Genomic DNA, 17,083 nt, shown 5'->3' with positions numbered 1-17,083 from the left:
AACCGATCGACTCTACGGCCCCTGAGATGCCCTGGGTAAAAACAATGCCTAGTGAATATTCAGCTGCTCCTTAAAATCTCTTTCTGCAGAGTGCAGGAGCAAAAATATGCAAAATGAACAAGATTATTATGCAAATTAACTTTCATTATGGGATTATAGTGTACTTTAATATGATCCATCAAAAGCTAATGTTACATTGTATATTTTTTTTCTGACTGTGTTTGATTTGTATTGTTTTGTTAAGTACCCTGGAATAAATGTTTATGAATGGCTGTACACAAATGCCTTAAAAATAAAGAAACAAAGAAGTTAATTACATTTCAATTGTATGGATTTTAGTGAGAGAATTTGAGCACAATCCTATGTATTCCTCCTCAGAAGAACACTTATGTTGGTCTTATTCCTAGGTTGTTATTAGAGTGCAGCCGATATTTGGTTGGATTGTAGCCTTATATTACTATCTAGCATTATTGTTCTTTAAAATAATACATTGATTATTAAGATTCATGTATACAGTTGCAAAGCCCTGATAGGTTTTGGTTCCCTTATGCCTACAACTAGTAATGGTCAGACTCTTGGCAATTCCCAATGAAATAAATGGGAATGGAATTTATTTTGATGAGCCTTGCGCAGTTGTGACTCCTCAGAGGACGGTGCCATGTGTTTTCAGACAACATAAACCAACAACCAAAAAAACCTTCTTTGGTGTGCTTTTGTACCCTTTCTTTAGCAAAACCCAAAATCACCTATGTGGAGAACAAAACTGCTATGGAACTGGAAGACCAGATCACTCTGACCTGTGAAGCTTCTGGAGACCCCATCCCCTCCATCACATGGAGGACCTCTACACGGAACATCAGTAATGAAGAGAAGGTATTGCTTCACCTTAGGTCCAGTCCTCCTGCAGCAGGGCAATAAAATCAGGGGAAGTAGAAGGCCCAGGAGCTTCCTCTACTCCCTCTCAACTGGCAATATAATGTTGCACACTGGAACCGCTGTTCCGCTAAGCTTGGTTCAAATGCAGATAGTAATATTTAATATTTACATTATTTCAGTATCCCATGCAACAACTCTCTAGGGTTCACCAAGATTAGATTTCCCACACTAGGGACGTGAGTTGGGACATGGTTTGGATTTCATTTTAATAAGGACTTACCTAACTTTCCATTTTTGAGGCAATATGTGAACCAAAACGCACCTATTTTTAGAAATTCATATATTTTGCAATGCTATTCCCCTGCCAAAAAAATGTGTATGTTAGGAGAAAATGTTCCTTAAAATGCATTATACTAAAGACGATTGCTTGCAAAAATGTGTACATTAGGTAAAATTGGATCCTGAAAGGTATATACATAGTAGGAAAAATTGGCAATAAAATTCAGAGCCATGAGACTTTTTTCAAACAGAATTGTACACTGAAATGTCATGAACTGAACTTAAAACTGGAGAAATTGGAAACTAATGAAATTCAAAATTGAATTCCCCCTTCCCTTTCCCACACTGCTAATGGAGGATTCAAGACGAAGGAAAGCGTAACATAGCTATAGCTACCAAGAGAGTGAACAGATGAGGTGGAATTTGAATTGGGGACTCCCTGGCTTACAACTTTGGCTGCTATTCTACCAAGGCATGTTCCCAAAATGTCATGCACATCCTTTGGAGAATAAACGGCTGTTGACAACTAACCTGATTCCACTGTAGTAAGCCAATGGATCTCACTGTAGCCCTTACCTCTGGGTCCCCCATGTCCAATTAGCATAGATCAGAATATCTATCATTGACATGGAGACTCTTGATATGATTGTAAGAATCCAAATGATATGATACATTGCAAAAAACGCATGATGGATAGTTGGGCCTGGGTTCAGCAGTCTCCTGTGATGTGTGCAATACATATATTGGCCTGTTGAGAGGTAGCAGATCAGGGTGAAACTAGCCTCATGCAATTTCATTGCCCTTGTTGTATGTTAAGGTAGGATTCATATTTATGTCAGCTTAGCAAAAAAAAACACCCCAAAATCCTTGCCTTAGTAATTTGCAACCCTGCAATGGCTTCACATAAGAATGGAACTTGCCTGAGCTAAGCCATCAAGAGAGAGCCAGGAGTCAAAGGGTATGTGCTAGGGACCAAGTCTAGAGCCAGGAAAGGCTTTTATTTCTGAGGCCAGGTCCTAGCACTAATAGGGAGGTTTTATAGCCCTTTCTGTCGACTACAACCAAAAACCAGGCTGGGTGGGTGGAGTCATTCTAGTATCTGGTGACCTTCCACTGTCGATGGTACACCATGTGGAGGAGCTACGTGTTATTGATTCTAGCCCCAGGTAACAGAACCAATTCTCCATCTACTTCTCCTTGCATGGTTGCCCAGAGGCAATTTCTTAACCACACATGAAGAAATGATTATTTATTTGCAGACCTAAATAATCAATTCCATTGCTTCCCAGGAGCTTGCTGGATCTGTAGCCTCTTGGGAGGTGCATGTTTTTGTTCCTTTCTGACTGCCAAACATGCAAGGAAAGTTGTACCCATCCTTTTGCTCTTAGATGATGGGCTGGGTGTTGGTGCTGCGATTCCAGTGTGCAACAGCCATTACAGCAACTACCAAAAGCAGAAGTTGCTTGGGAGAAATTGGGGGGTGAGGGAAGGGAGAGATGCATATGTAGCCTAAAAACATTCTGTGGCCCCAAATGAGCCTGTTCATTCTTTTTTCTCTTGATATCCTGCACTTTTACTCTTTCACGCTGCACGTAACTCCAGGCACAAAAGCCCTGGCTGCCTTTGTGCTCGCTTGTTAACTGTCGTCGACCACATATCGAAACCATTTTTTTGTTCTTGATGGCAAAAATAATTAGCAGTTTTGAAATAAAGGTGATGTATTCGGATTGGTTGCGGCCAGAAGCTGCACAGGGCTGGCCGCTCGTCATAATAGTCCCATGTGAACAGCAAGTGAATAAAGAAAGGGAGAGCATTGCTCAGTTCTTATGCAGCTACAAATTCAAGCAGTGCTTATTAGTTAATTGCATTTAAGGTCAAAGAAAAATGTTGAACCTTTTTCATTAGTTATGACAGTGTAGAAAAGTAGGGAATTCAGATCCAAACACGTGCATAGAAAGCAGAATGGCTTGGAGGCATTGGACTGCTTTGTATGTCATCATAAGCTACAGTTTGTCTTGAGCCATGTGTTCATTGTGAACAGGCTTCTCTCCTGCCACACTATCTGACTTCTCGGTTTATTTTTGGCTTGCTGTTTAAGGTTTGGTTAAGGCAAACAAATCACAGTCCATGTTCAAATGACGCAAGAAGCCATACTATAGATTGTTTGAGCCACGTGGGAAGGCATGTTTATTTAGAAAAATGGATAGACCAAATCCAAATCAAGTACAACAGTATATTTCTAAAGCATATTTTAGGATTAAATATGTTCAGAAGTGTGCATATTGAGCTAAAATGCTGATCTAAATATATGTTTTATGGTAAAAATACATATTAAAATACGAATACATCCTTAAATGTGAATTATCATCTGGATTAGTTAAAAAAAATGGGAAAGTAGATTAATGTGGAAATGAGACTGAATGAACACATGGAAAACAGACGCAAACCAGAAATAGACTGATCCACTATCTATAGTTCCCTATGTTCAGCTACTAATGGCAGCATTTTCTGTGTTCAAATATAGCATGAGAATTCATTGTAAATCAGCCAAACAATGCACAAAGCTGGAAGAGGTGGCTGAATTATTTTTCCCTGAGGAATTTCCCCTTCAAAAAGCTCAGAGTAAAACTGCTAAATATTTTTGAAACGTTCACTTCTGCCGTTGAACACTCTATGCTAAGGAACTATAAAGGTTCATCCTCCTTTGGATAGTTTCTAATGGAGACCGGAATGGGCAGAGGGAGGAGAAACGTGAAGAATTTAGAGCTGCTGCTGCTGTCGTTATTGTTGCTACTGCTGCTGCTGCTATTTTGTCTGGTGTGTGGGCTGGATGCCTTGCTGATGAGTTTCCTTGTTCTTTGTATATTGCCATTACATTCCAGTTAATTTTCAGGCATTTATGCTTTGGTTTTGTTATTAGTTCTGTGCTATGGGAGCAAACTAAGCAAGTGTGGGGTGAAGCAAAATGGCAACAAATGGGACTCCTAAACCATCAGTGCCCAATATTGTTATCACATCATAATAAAAGGAGGAGTGGAGTTGATTTAGCAGATCCTTCCCCAACTGGGTACCCTCCAGATGCTTGCAATTACAAATTTTATCTTCATTTTTGAGCCTTCATAATTCTGGCTGGAGTTGATGAGAGTTGGAGTCCAACAACATCTGAAGGGCACCAGTTGGGGAAGTCTAGTTTAGTTTAGCAGCCAAAATTGTAATTCCCATCTTCCAGCAGTGGTTCATTTCTGACTAACAGATGATGGGGACTGAACAGTAAGGATGAATTATCACTTCCTTTCCTGGCTCATGAATTTCCATGAAACATCTCTCGGTTCCTGTTGACCACAGGAAGCTGGGTTAAATGGGTCTTTTGATCTGATTCCACATGGCAGCTTAGTTCTTATCACAGTAACTCTCAAATGTCACAGCTAAATACCAGTGCATGGTATGCATTTGTATTAATCAGCAGATGGCAGGACATAGTTCCAGTTGTCCAAACCAGTGAAGCCTGGGGTTAGTCCAGTTTCTCTTGCATGAGAATTAAACTGGACTAGATCCTTGCAAGGTTTACCAGGTTGTCGAACGGATGATCAGGTGTTTGTTATTCAAAACTGTTGATTATGTGAATGAATGGGATTTGTGCAAAAGCTTAGAGGTGCCCATTGACTGTGCAAACAGTATAATCTAGTTGCAGTCAAGTCAAGGTGTTATCTAGATACAGGAACAGTGCTGTCTATGGATCAGTTGTGCTGCCAGGAATGGTGCCTTGTGTGGTGGTGGGAATCTTCATGTTCAACACCATGTCTGCTATCAGTTATGCAGCTTCTCTTGGTGAAACAGAAGAAATACACACAACCTTAGCGCTGGTTGCTTGCCAACGTTCTTAGGCCCACTGTCCCCAGCAGCCAAAGCTGATAGAGCTTGGTTTGCATTGTGCAAAGCCTCCAGCTCAGTGCACAGTGGTAATGTTAAGAGTTACACCTGGTAGACAGTTTAAGGGAGTGGAGGTAGCCAAGTAACCCTCTCCCATCTACATTCCCCTCAGACACATAAACTTATTTGCCTCTGTTTTGGAAACTTAGGCCGAGGACCTGGAACTCTTCAAGAAGGTTTGGCCCAGCAGCCTTTAAAAAATAAAAATAAAATGAGTATTTCAACAAGTTGTGTACCAGTTAGTCACAGTCAGCTCTAAGCAGTGTTGCCCCAACCTCTTGCCCTAAGTTGTCAGACCAAACTATAGATGCATGATTAATAAAGATAAGGTACACCTTTAGGCACCAGGCAAAAACATTCCTCTTTAACCAGGCCTTTGACTGATAGACATCCAATGCCCTTTTAAAATGTGTTGTGGAAGGGTGGGCGGTTATTGGGTTGTCTTTGTTCTTGTTTTTATTATGTATTTTCGGTTTTTTATATTTTCTGTTGTGAACCACCCTGAGATCTACAAGTATAGGTCGGTGTACAAATTTAATAAATAAATAAAATAAAATAAAAACTAAATAGAAGGAAAAGACACATTGATCCCATTTTTCATATTAGCTGCCTTCCCAACACACTTGGCAAAGGGTTTATAGGGGTTCTGCTTATTGGAGAATTAGCTAAATTAACTAAATTATATACCTCTGGCCCCTCCCTATCATTGTGATAGATTTTACCTTTGTGAGTTGGTATCATAGTAAAACGAGAACCCATACACTTAGGAGGGGCTAACCTGTGAGCCTCTGGCTGCTCTTAGACTCTTAAGACCCATCAGCCCCAGCTAGCATGGCCAATAGCTAGAGAAATTGGGTAGGAGTCCAATCAGGTTGGTCATCCATGCCATAAAGTCAGGACGGGAATTGGAGTACAGGGCATAATCCTTTTCTTCTCCAGAAAACCTCCAGTCAGTTTCCCCCACCTGACTGCCTCTTAGCTCATGATTTATAATTCAAGTTTGTCAAGGTTAGTTGTAATACTATATAAATCATTGTCAAGGCAATCAGTCAATCGTCTCTTTTGTGCCAAATTCCCTAGCTCCAATTAGTAGTGCCTCCACCAAAATAAATGGCTTGTACATACTTTTGAATATGATCTTCAAAAGGATTGATTTCGTTAGAAATGCCTGGAGTTTTGCCCACTTGAATGCAGCTTTAATGATGATAATGACAAATAATAATTAGCATTTATATAGTGTTTTAAATAACTAAAAGTACTTCTTATCTATTATTTTAGTATTCCTTAAAATGCCTTGTAAGTTGGGGTCAGTACTATTCTCCCCATGTTGCAGATGGGGTAAACTGAGACTGAGAGTTGACATAACTAAATCCTTATAGGGAGTTTATTGAACTTGGGGCTTATGGATTTGTAGTGCATATGTTTGTTGCAAGAAGGAAATGTCCTTACTCCTTCTGTTTTGGTTCTCCCAAGTTGTGTGTGGGAAGAACATCCAGCGAGGCTCAGCACAAGGCCAAAGTTCCTTTAGATTAACGTCAGCCGTGTCAATGATTTCAGGTTGCTGCTTAGGAGGAGTCAAGGCAATATTGCTAAAGAATTGCTCCTGCATATGATGGGTAATTAGGCTTGTTTGTAATGTAGTCTTACACATGTACAAGCACTCGTATTTGCATGCAAGTCTCTTATGTGAGTAGCTGTCACCTGAAGTTGCAGATTGGGTCCCCCCACTGTATTGAATGGGGACGTTTCTACAGAGGGAAGAATCCTCAGGGCAGCTGTGGGTTCTCCTACATCAATACAATTGTGGTGGCTGGAGCTGATGTGAGTTGTTGTCCAGAACATCTGGAGGGCACCAGGTTGGTGAAGGCTCTAAGCACTTCCTGAGTCAGAGCAGAGCCAGAAATTGTTGAGGCAGGGTTTGTGTACACGCAGTATGTCGGAAACTGTGGTCATTGTCAGAGCTGGTGGCGCTGACCTTGTTGGGAATGATTTGGGAAACAGGTGCCTCATTGCTCATCCTCACTCCCTGAACATGCTATTTGTGTTTGGTGTCCATTGGCCTTTGTGTCTGTTGCTGCCATCCAAACATCCGCAGTGTTCACTGCACCCAAAGTCTTGCATCTTCCTGGTCGTGTGATTCTATTACCAGGTGATTATGGACTCCTTTTACTGCAGCAGATTAAACCAGGAAAATGGGCATAGGTGGAAAACGTCCTTGGGTTTCAGGTAGTAGAGAAATTGACCCCGAGGTTTAAATTGGATTCAACTTTTCTTGTTTTCAATAGATTTCAAATTGTACTTCTTTTTCTGATATGAGCATTCTTGCCTCTTTAACAGCATGCATCATAATAATATGATATAACATAAAAAGAAAATATGCCTGTATGCATGCATGAGAAAGCATTTAAAATGTGTCGCTTTAATAGCTGTTCTCTGCTTGTGGACACAGAGTAATATGCTTATGCCGTGCCAGGAAAGCATTTCTGTCCATATCTTTGCATTGCAAAGCTGCTGCAGTGGGGCAGGGGTGGGGGTGTCGCTGGGATTGCTGCCATTGGGGGCTGCTTGCGGCAAAATGGTGTGGCAGAGCCAAATGTGCAGATTAAGTTGCCTTGCTGCTGAGCAGAAGCAGAGTCTGCAAATGATAATTTAGCCCTTGATCAATCAAACTTGGGGTTGTTGTTGTTGCTTTAATTACTGATTTGGAACAAATACCAGGGAATGGAGGTCCCACCGTAATCCCCCTCGCCCTTCATTGTCCCACCCACCTCACCTCCCTTCTTAAATTTGGTTTCGCATGTGCACGGAATGCAGTGTGATGCATACAACGTATTAACTGAAGCGGGGGAAGCAACAACATTTGTAAACATTTACTGCTCTTTTTTTGTGTGTGTTGTGTTTTATCTATCTGTTCTCTCCAGGCTTCATGGACCCGGCCCGAGAAACAAGAGGTATAAGATTACCAGACAAATAGCCAATCTTCTCTAGCTTTGTGTATATATGTGTATAAATATGTATTTAAATGTTGTGGATTAACAAATTTCTTGTAGCAGTAAGCAACCCAACTAAATCTAGTATTAATAATGTAACTGCATTGGTGTTGATTATCTATATATCTACTATAATAAGTTCAAGCTATCTGCTGGTAGCTCTAGAAACCTCTTTCTGTCCTACTGCATCTTTGGATGAGCAAGCACAGTGTCTTTGGAATGGGACAAACATCACCAAGGACCTCCACCATGGGGCTTTGGTGGGATTAAAGTGGACCTGTGGTGTTCAATAACAATGAACAATATTCTCCGTTTTGGACCTAGAAGGCTGAAAGCTCTTTTAGGCACAAATTCCCAAAGCAAAGTTCTTAAAAGCATTGTTCATCCATGACATCCATGGGCTCATGGAGTAAGGTGAGGGTGAGTTGGTAATTCCCCTCATCTCAGGATTTGTGCTCACAGCCCACTTAGCCCAGCTCAAATTCACTTGTTTGCTCATTCTCCTTCAGTTAGGCACGTTCTGCTCTACTTTAAAATGTTTGCATCACATTCCATCTCAGAAGCAGTGCAGTTACCTATCTCAAAGTCTATTTGTTCTCCAGAAGATGATCCTATAGACTACATTTAGAGATGGGTAATTGGCTGACCTAGATGTCGAACTGGAGCTCCTATCTGTATTGTATGGATCACCAACTTCAGCCACAGTGCAACAGAGAGGGATTGATCTCGTGCATTCATCCCACATCCATCAAGTTTGGACTTCATGCTCAATTTTGTGATTGGGAAATTGGGAGCAGGAAGGGAAGGGGATAATTTAAATCGTAACCCTACTTTAGCAAAAAATGATTTTGACCAACAGCTTCCATTAAACTGGGATTGTGTACCGAGCAAATGAAACGTGTGTTGCATAAACTGGATGGTGTAGACTTCTTGAAATGCGTCAGAACCGCGTACTAGTAAACATGACCCGGCTTATAGCAAAATCAGTCTGAGAAGTCTGGTGCAAGAAACTGTGGGTTCTGCTGTGGTTCTCATAATTTCTTTAGCTGCTGCTCAGAGTTCCAAACTCTTAAGAGCCAAAACACAACAACATGCTGGAGAGCCTAGCTGAATCATCCTCTCTTCCATTTCTTCGTTATGTATGCATCTATGTCAGGAGATGAGAAGGGTTATTCTTACTCTGATGGGAACTCTGTAGGATGAGCTTCTGTCATTTCTTGGTCATTTCTGTGATCTGCTTCTGAACCTAGGCAGAAGATAGATCTTCCTTTGCTGCTGGACCAATTTCTAGATGAACCACCTTCACGTGCCAGGTGCTGGGTCTGTTGGAAAGAATACTGAATTAGCCTGATAAGAACCTCTTTTAAGTAAGAATGCATTAGGATGATCACAGATCGTCAAGGGCTTGAGCTAGGTGTGATGCTGGAAATGCATGAGGGCATATTCAATGTCTTTCTGTTTTGCCAGAAGAAGTCTTAGGGGAGCCTGATATGAATTTGAGCTGAACAGAGAGGCTTTAATCATTTCCGCAGTGCATGGTTAGCCATAGGAAGAAGAAATTTGCATGACGGCAAAGCCCCATAGCCCCATGCAGTGACTTCCTTTTGGAAAATAAGATGCATTCATGCCCAGTTTGGCCATAATCCTTAAACCTTACGAGAAACTGAGTCTAGACAGTTTTGCTTTTATAAAATGTGAAACATGTTGGTGGATTGCAGGGTTCCTAGTAAACAGAAAAAGATGGTAAGAACTCAAGTCAGCCCACCATCTTTCTACATCCATTTGTATATAATTTAATATCCTCCGTGCTGCATGTGCTGTTTTACTACTGAGAGGTGGTGCTCGTAAACTCCAGTTCTCTAAGAGTGTATTCATTTGCTTATTCCACAAGGTGAATCCAGCTTGTTTTCCCCGCAGAGTATTTTGTGGGGGGAAATTGAGCTGGTAAAACTGCCATTGTGTATTTGTATGGGGGGTGCTATTGCTTAGCCCCATACTTCCCAGCATAATTCTATCTATGTGTTAGGATAGAATATTTATTTGTTTGTCAAAAGAATTGAAGGTACATAAAAATCACTTTTTGGGGAGAAAGATGAAATACCTTGAAAATGCATTCCTTTCCCCAACCCAAGACCTGTTTTGTGTTTGGGGGGGTTTGGATCCAATCCAGAATTTGTTTTCAAGGGAAGAGAGGCAGTATGTCAGAAGCAAAGAGGGTGGCAACGGGGAGTGGGTAAAACACTGAAGTGAGGGAGGAGGTGTCTGCAAAATGCAATAATTTCTTCTTCGCCATGTACGCATATGGAAAACTATTGTCAAATGAAGAATTCCAGTACACGTGCATTGGACAGAAATGTGCAGATTTTCTATATATAAGTGATAAATTGTCATGTGTGAATTAAACCTGTTAGATCTGCCCCTCCTGGACACTAATATGCTTTGTTAACCAAAGTGGTTCTTTGATGTGGCACCTTTAGCAATGTTGGCTGATTTTCCTGGGATGTAGAGTTGTTCACTGCTGCAAGGGCATAGGAACATATACCCAAGTAGGACTTCCTGGATCATCTTCCTTGTGCCTCTGTTGCCATGACAACTGATGATAAAACTGGGCATTCAGTTGAGTGTGTGTTCCCTTTGTAGCTGGCTGGAGCCTAATCAGGCCACAAGTGCCACTTTTGATGTGTATATTATGGAATGTTGATTCGGCTGCAGATGAAAGAACAAGGACCAGCTGACAGCCTCTTGATGCATTTTCACCCTGAATGGAGTATATTAATAATCTCACTGCCCCAATTTGGAAGAATCGCTTTTTCATTGATAGGCAGCTTTCTAGTAGACACCACCTTTGTTTTCCTTTTGTAGAAACATCTTGCTATTCCTTTGTTAATCTATAGGAATTTTTCTCTTGGGAGTATTTGGTTAGGTGGGGATGCTTTTGGGGTGTGGGTTGTGTGCTTGTTTTATATCTTTTTGTGCATTTGCATTAAGGGGAATGGGTGGGGAGGGATGGGGAAAACCCCTCTCTTTATCCAAGCTTCACCAGCCACGATGCAATAGCTGCCTTTCCCACATGTGAAAAAGAAAACTGCATCAAAACAGTTTTGAGGACAAATATTATCAACTGCCATTACCTATGATATTTATATTTAGCCTCCACGTTCAGGGCGGTCTACCTCTGTGAACCGATTGCAAGGTCAAACCACAGTCTTCGCCTGTTTCTTTCATGTCCTCCCCAGGGACCTCTAGCAGGCTGATACCAGGAACAAGATTCTAGCCTAGAGAATTGGATCCAGGAAGGAGCTCCTTCAAAATGGCATCAGCCTCATTGGGAGAGGAATCTGACATGTCACCACTGGAATTTCAAGACCTGTCTGCAGCTGCAGTTAAGCCAGGCTCAGCTGCAGCAGCCAGGACAGTGTGAAAGTCTAGAAGCCAGATACTATGTTGCTGGCTGCATAGCACAGAGTCCAGTCCAATTGCTCTCCGAAATGACCTCATTCCCCTTCATTGCTAATATTTTTGTCATTGCTAAGTCTGAACCAAAGCATCATGACATTTGTAGGGTTGTCTGAAAGCCAAGTTTACAGCTATTTTTCTTGGTGGAGCGTGAGTTTGTTGGTTGCAGCTCTGATGGGTGCTGCCATTTTCTGGACATTTGCCTGGGCAACACAGGAGCCTTTCCCTGTCTTCCTGGACTCTACTTCAGTTCAGTCCTGGAAAGGCAAGACAGTGGTATCCATCCTGCCTGTGAACAGCCGTTGAAGAAATTAATTAGAAATTAAATTGGACCAGGATGTCAGCACATTTTGCTCCTACCTTCACATGGCAGGAGCGCAACTTTGCACCTTGAAAACAAAGCAGTGTTGTTAAGCAGGTTTTTGTTGGCTCAGTTCAACTTCATAGGTCAGACAGCAAGGAAAGCATCATGACCTCCAGAGAGCAGAATGCAGGTGGGAGCCTCTTAGTGTCTCAGCCAGAAGTGAGGAGCATGTGGTCCTCAAGATATTTGAGGGCTACATCTCCCATCAGCCCAAGCCAGAATGACCAGTGGTCAATGATAATGTGAGTTGGAGTCCATCAACTTTTGGAGGGCCACTGCTTCCCCCATTCCATGTCTGAATGATGGACATAGGGTAAATGATGCCCAGCAAAGCCCAGCCTGATTTCCAAGCATTCCCTGCTCTCTGAATGCACCTTCATCTGCTCATATCTTCCATATCTTCTGAACTCTTCTCTCCTTTTCCTGCCAGACCCTGGATGGGCGCATTGTGGTGCGCAGCCATGCGCGGGTATCCTCTCTGACGCTGAAAGACATTCAGTACACGGATGCTGGGGAGTACATCTGCATAGCCAGCAACACCATAGGGCAAGATTCCCAAGCCATGCACCTGGAAGTCCAGTGTAAGTGGGCACATTTCACCATCACTCCCACTCTCTTTGTACAGGTTCTGTGTTTTTCCACTGCCCTCTCTTCTCCCCAGGGGTCCAAACCCACAGAATGTTTATGTGTGGAGGGATGGAGGGAAGAATTTTAGGGAGGTAGTGGTGGGCATGGCTTTCTGGGTCTAGCAAGCATTATGACCCTTCATAATGATGGAAGAGGGGCACCGTGGTGGAGTGAGAAGTTACCGTAGCTGGGTGAGAACGTCACATTCAGATACAGTATAGCTCTGAATAACATGACTAGTCACAAACAGTAAAGGGGAGCTGTTGCCTTCATTAACCCCTCTGAGCTTTAAGAAGTTTCTAGCTGGCTACCATTGGACACAGAATTCTAAGCCAGAAGGGCCTCTGCTCTTATGTTCTCAGTCTTTAGCAGCAAAGGACTTCTGGCTTCTTAGATCCCTTTAGAATTTCTAAACCCATATGATCACCCTCAACAGCCAGCCTCAGAAAACAACACTTACTGGACAAAGACTCAGTTGTCTGCAGCCACTCATTGTCAGGGCTGCAAAGTTTATATTATCTGCCATGCCTGCAGCCCCTTTCCAAGGAGAAGTGGCTGCACCAAATCTGTCCCAAGGCATCACAAGGAGCAGACTATTGAAGCTAGAATTGTAAACTGGTTATCTTTCCAGGGTGTTGAGCAGAAGGGTAGCTATTAGCACTTGGGAAGGTATGAGAAGGAAATGTTGCAGCACCTCTAGAGAGGGGCTCATTACTCTCTCTTGCTAATGACTTTTCCAAATACTGCTTTCTCCTTTTTTCAGATGCCCCGAAGCTACAGGGCCCTGTTGCTGTTTACACTTGGGAAGGCAACCAGGTGAACATCACCTGTGAGGTGTTTGCATACCCAAGCGCTGTCATCTCCTGGTTCCGAGATGGGCAGCTGCTGCCAAGCTCCAACTATAGCAACATTAGGATCTACAGCACTCCAACTGCAAGTTACCTAGAGGTGAGACATATAGTTCCTTGCTAAGGAGGAACCTGGGGCACACATATTCATGGGGATGTAGAATCTCCTCTTCATCACAGAGGGTGGGTGTTTGGTTTGACCACACCTGTTTCTCCTTAAGGGTGAAAGGAGTTGAGTATACAGCCAGTGGGTGGTGGCCTGTGGATGCAGCTCCTATCCCATCCAGCATGGCCAGTGTCAGGTTATTTGTAATGTACTTTTTAATCTACTATATTTTCCTAATTTCATTATACTTGTCCATGCAAAGTCTACGTCTATAAGCAATCCACTCATAAGTGGCAAGTGTAGTCAGGTCTTCAATCCTGGTCTTCAAGCCATACATTTATCTTTCCAATGCAGCAATATCAGTCTTTTGGCAACACATAGTAAGGGCACAATGAATTGATTTATGTTGCCCTGTTGTCAAATTCCATATAGTAGGCATGTAGTTCAAAAGACTATTATCCTCTGAAAAAATAACTTTTCTGCCACATAGATTTATGTAATTCACTACTTTCTCCCAGAACTTAGTAAGTTTAGGCCATTATAAAACCATGTGCTTTAAAGTAGTATTACCCTTATTACATCTCCAACAAAATGCTGTCTTAGTCCTTTTCTGTGAAAACATAGTGGAGTCCAATAAATTCTAAATATTATTTTCCATTGTATGTCATAATGTAAGGTCCATTGACACCTTTGTTATAGAGGTTATAACACTCTCCCATTGTTTCGGCAATACAGGATCCTCCAATTCTATATTCTCTTCATTTCTTAACATCTGCATATCAAACTGATTTATTGAGAAATATCTATAAAAAGTCATCACATTTTATTTATTTTTGCTTTAAAAGATTTCTGGTTCTGGTACCAGAAAATTATCAGAAAATAAATCAGAAAATTAACACAATTGCTGGCTTCCAGTATTTAATGCTTGACAATATGTAAGCATGATGATATAGCTCTGGATTCTGAATACCAAATCCCCCCTCATTAATTTGTAATTAATTTTATTAGAAATAAAAAACTCCAACTTCTTTATTCTTTCCGAGTAGGGAAGGTGCTCTAACCCTCCTGATCAATTTCCCCTTTGCAGGTGACACCAGACTCGGAAAATGATTTTGGAAACTACAACTGCACAGCAGTCAACCGGATTGGTCAGGAGTCCTCAGAGTTCATCCTTGTACAAGCAGGTGAGTCATCCAAGTGCCACTCAGAGGTACACATGAGGTCTAGAAACATTCCTCTCCCCCATTTTTTCTGAATGAAACTGTGCTGCCTTATAAGCTTGCTCAGTGGTTTCCTATTGACCACACACAAATTTCTTGGTAGAGCATCCAGAACTCTCCTAGATGCTATCCTGAATAGTTTGAAAGACCTTAGCCCCTAAGCCCCTAAGCTGCTACAGTGATTCCCATGTAGAGTTTCTTCTAGGACTGCACAAAACTTTTGGAGGTTCAGCCCAAACTTCTGGGTAAGAGGTGTCAGAGATGAATAAGGGGCAAAACAGTGTTCAAGGGGTGAAAGTTGCTACTGTTTTCTTTTCCCAATAATGCTCAGTTCAAAGATGCATTTTGAGTGGGGGGCGGAAGGAATGGGGTCACCACCACACAAAATATACTGTGCACATACTGCAAAGTTTTTTTATGTGTACAAGTTTGCCCTGAGCCTGTCCTCTCTGGCCTCATCAGTCTGTTCCGCCTTCCTCCCTGTCTCAGATACACCATCTGCACCTTCCATTGAGAGAGTGGAACCCTACTCAAGCACAGCCCAAGTGGAATTTGATGAACCTGAGGCTACTGGCGGAGTTCCCATCCTCCGGTACAAGGCTGAGTGGCGAGCGCGGGGAGAGGAAGACTGGCACTCCAGGATGTACGATGCTAAGGAAGGTAGGGTGTTGAGTACTGCCAACCAGCAGAGACTGTGATGTCTTTGTGATATATGGTTTATTTACGCATATGTATAACCTGAGTTTAGATGGAGAGCATTCACATTCCAAGAGGGTCTCTTGCTTCTCCCATGGATGCAGCAGGCGTGGGTTTAAGAACAGAAAACAACAGCCATGTTGTCTTTCTCTTTGTTAAAGCCTGTTCCAGTCATCTCACATTGTGTTCTTCACCTTCCTTCTTCCTTATCACCGCCAACATGGTGAAACTAGTCCCTTCCGGCGTACAGCATCCAAACTAAATTCCTAAACCCATTTTTTGTCTTTGCCTATTAACACACAGCTGGAGGAGCGGCACAGTCTTTGCCCTCCTGGTGGCTTTCTTGATTGGGTCATCACTGGTCTTTGTCCCTCTAACAACGCACATTCAGCTAGCAGTCACCAGGCTGGTCTGACTTGTTAACACAATCCAGGGGTTCAGTGTTTGTCACAGCCTAACTCGTAAACATGGATTAAGTCCAACTTTTATTGGACCCAGGAATTTAGGGTGTCTTGCACGCCACAAATTCATAGCAATACCTTTGCTTGATCCATATTTTAATCGACTTGTGCACAGATTGATTTCCCCATGCCCAAGAACTTTTAATGCTGCTCTACAGCTGTGCCATAGGTTTCTTGCAAAAATCTTATCTTAACTGATGCACGGAAATTCTGCAGGGAGATTTGGCGCACTTGAAAAACTGATTTTGCAAGGGCTCATGAATAAGTTTCTTCGAAATTTCCACAAATTTGCAGGCAGAGGCAGCCTTCTTTCACCTCCTCCCTTTGTTTCCATGCCCCCTCATTAGGAGTTTTTCCACTGTTGAACTGCATGCTTCTGGTTATTGCCTGACTGCGACCCAGGATTTCCCCCTCATTTTCCAAATGACCCTGTTATGCAAAAAAACAAAAACCACTCATATTTGTGTTCTGAGCATATAAAAGGTGTCTGCATAGAAGGGAGGGGGACAAAGAAGGACCAATGAGTCCGGAAGCACAGAGCGCCCTTAGCAACCCCTCTTAACAACAGGGAAGGAGGAGGGAGCATTGAGTCCCAAAAGCCTAGTGTGTCCTGCTGCTCCGAGTCCTGATAAGCACAGTGGGCAGAGCAAGGCGGATAAACTCAGAAAAATCTGACTAAGTGCAACCCAAAAGTGGACAAATAAACATGGGGTTTGGGGAAAGAGTTCCAGGGCAAAAATAGGAAGAGCACAGTGGATCCACTGAACATGAAAGTCAGGATTTTGCCATCAAGTGTGGATCAGCCCTTTATCTATTGACTAACCACAAAGAAACTGTTAGTTTTGGACTCTGTGGAAGCATGACATGGAGAAAGAGCAGGGCCACAAGAGGATCTATCTTTGATAGAGTAGAATTTCATCTCTGTGTGTTTTTGTATAGAGGAAGTTTAACATCAGGTAACAACTCTTGAGTTTTCCAACTTCTGAATTGTGACTTTATTAAGAAGCCCTATTTAGGGGTGAAAAATTAGCAACATGGGTGATCCGAGAGATCTTTGTTAGTCTAAAGCTTGCGTATTAATTGTATCATCAAAAAAGCAACAGATGCCCTGCTTTGTTGAGGTAAGGATGGCAGGTCCCCTCTCTGTCCGTCATTCCTCCCATGCTCTTCTCTCTCCAGGTCCTGCACATCCAAGGTTGTTGATTGTGAAATGAACCGTTTTCTGTTATA

At 42.3% G+C, this 17,083-nt stretch overlaps 1 protein-coding gene across 8 annotated transcripts in view; it reads left to right on the top strand.

Moving 5' to 3' along the window:
- NCAM1 (neural cell adhesion molecule 1) overlaps window positions 1-17,083 on the top strand; it is a 220,744-nt gene that overhangs the window by 150,049 nt on the left and 53,612 nt on the right. For 5 of the 8 annotated variants that reach the window (XM_081889759.1, XM_081889757.1, XM_081889761.1 and 2 more), the window contains exons 8-13: window positions 731-873; window positions 8,007-8,036; window positions 12,326-12,476; window positions 13,286-13,470; window positions 14,564-14,660; window positions 15,186-15,356. In XM_081889759.1, the coding sequence (XP_081745885.1) occupies window positions 731-873; window positions 8,007-8,036; window positions 12,326-12,476; window positions 13,286-13,470; window positions 14,564-14,660; window positions 15,186-15,356 (777 nt within the window). The remainder of the gene's footprint in view (window positions 1-730; window positions 874-8,006; window positions 8,037-12,325; window positions 12,477-13,285; window positions 13,471-14,563; window positions 14,661-15,185; window positions 15,357-17,083) is intronic. The other 3 variants (XM_081889758.1, XM_081889760.1, XM_081889763.1) reach the window with 1 other exon arrangement.

Source organism: Podarcis melisellensis (assembly GCF_964234715.1).
Source record: "Podarcis melisellensis genome assembly, chromosome: 15".
Taxonomy (NCBI): Eukaryota; Metazoa; Chordata; class Lepidosauria; order Squamata; family Lacertidae; genus Podarcis; species Podarcis melisellensis.
Note: the sequence above shows the minus strand (reverse complement) of the source record. Positions and strands in the feature narration are given on the sequence as shown.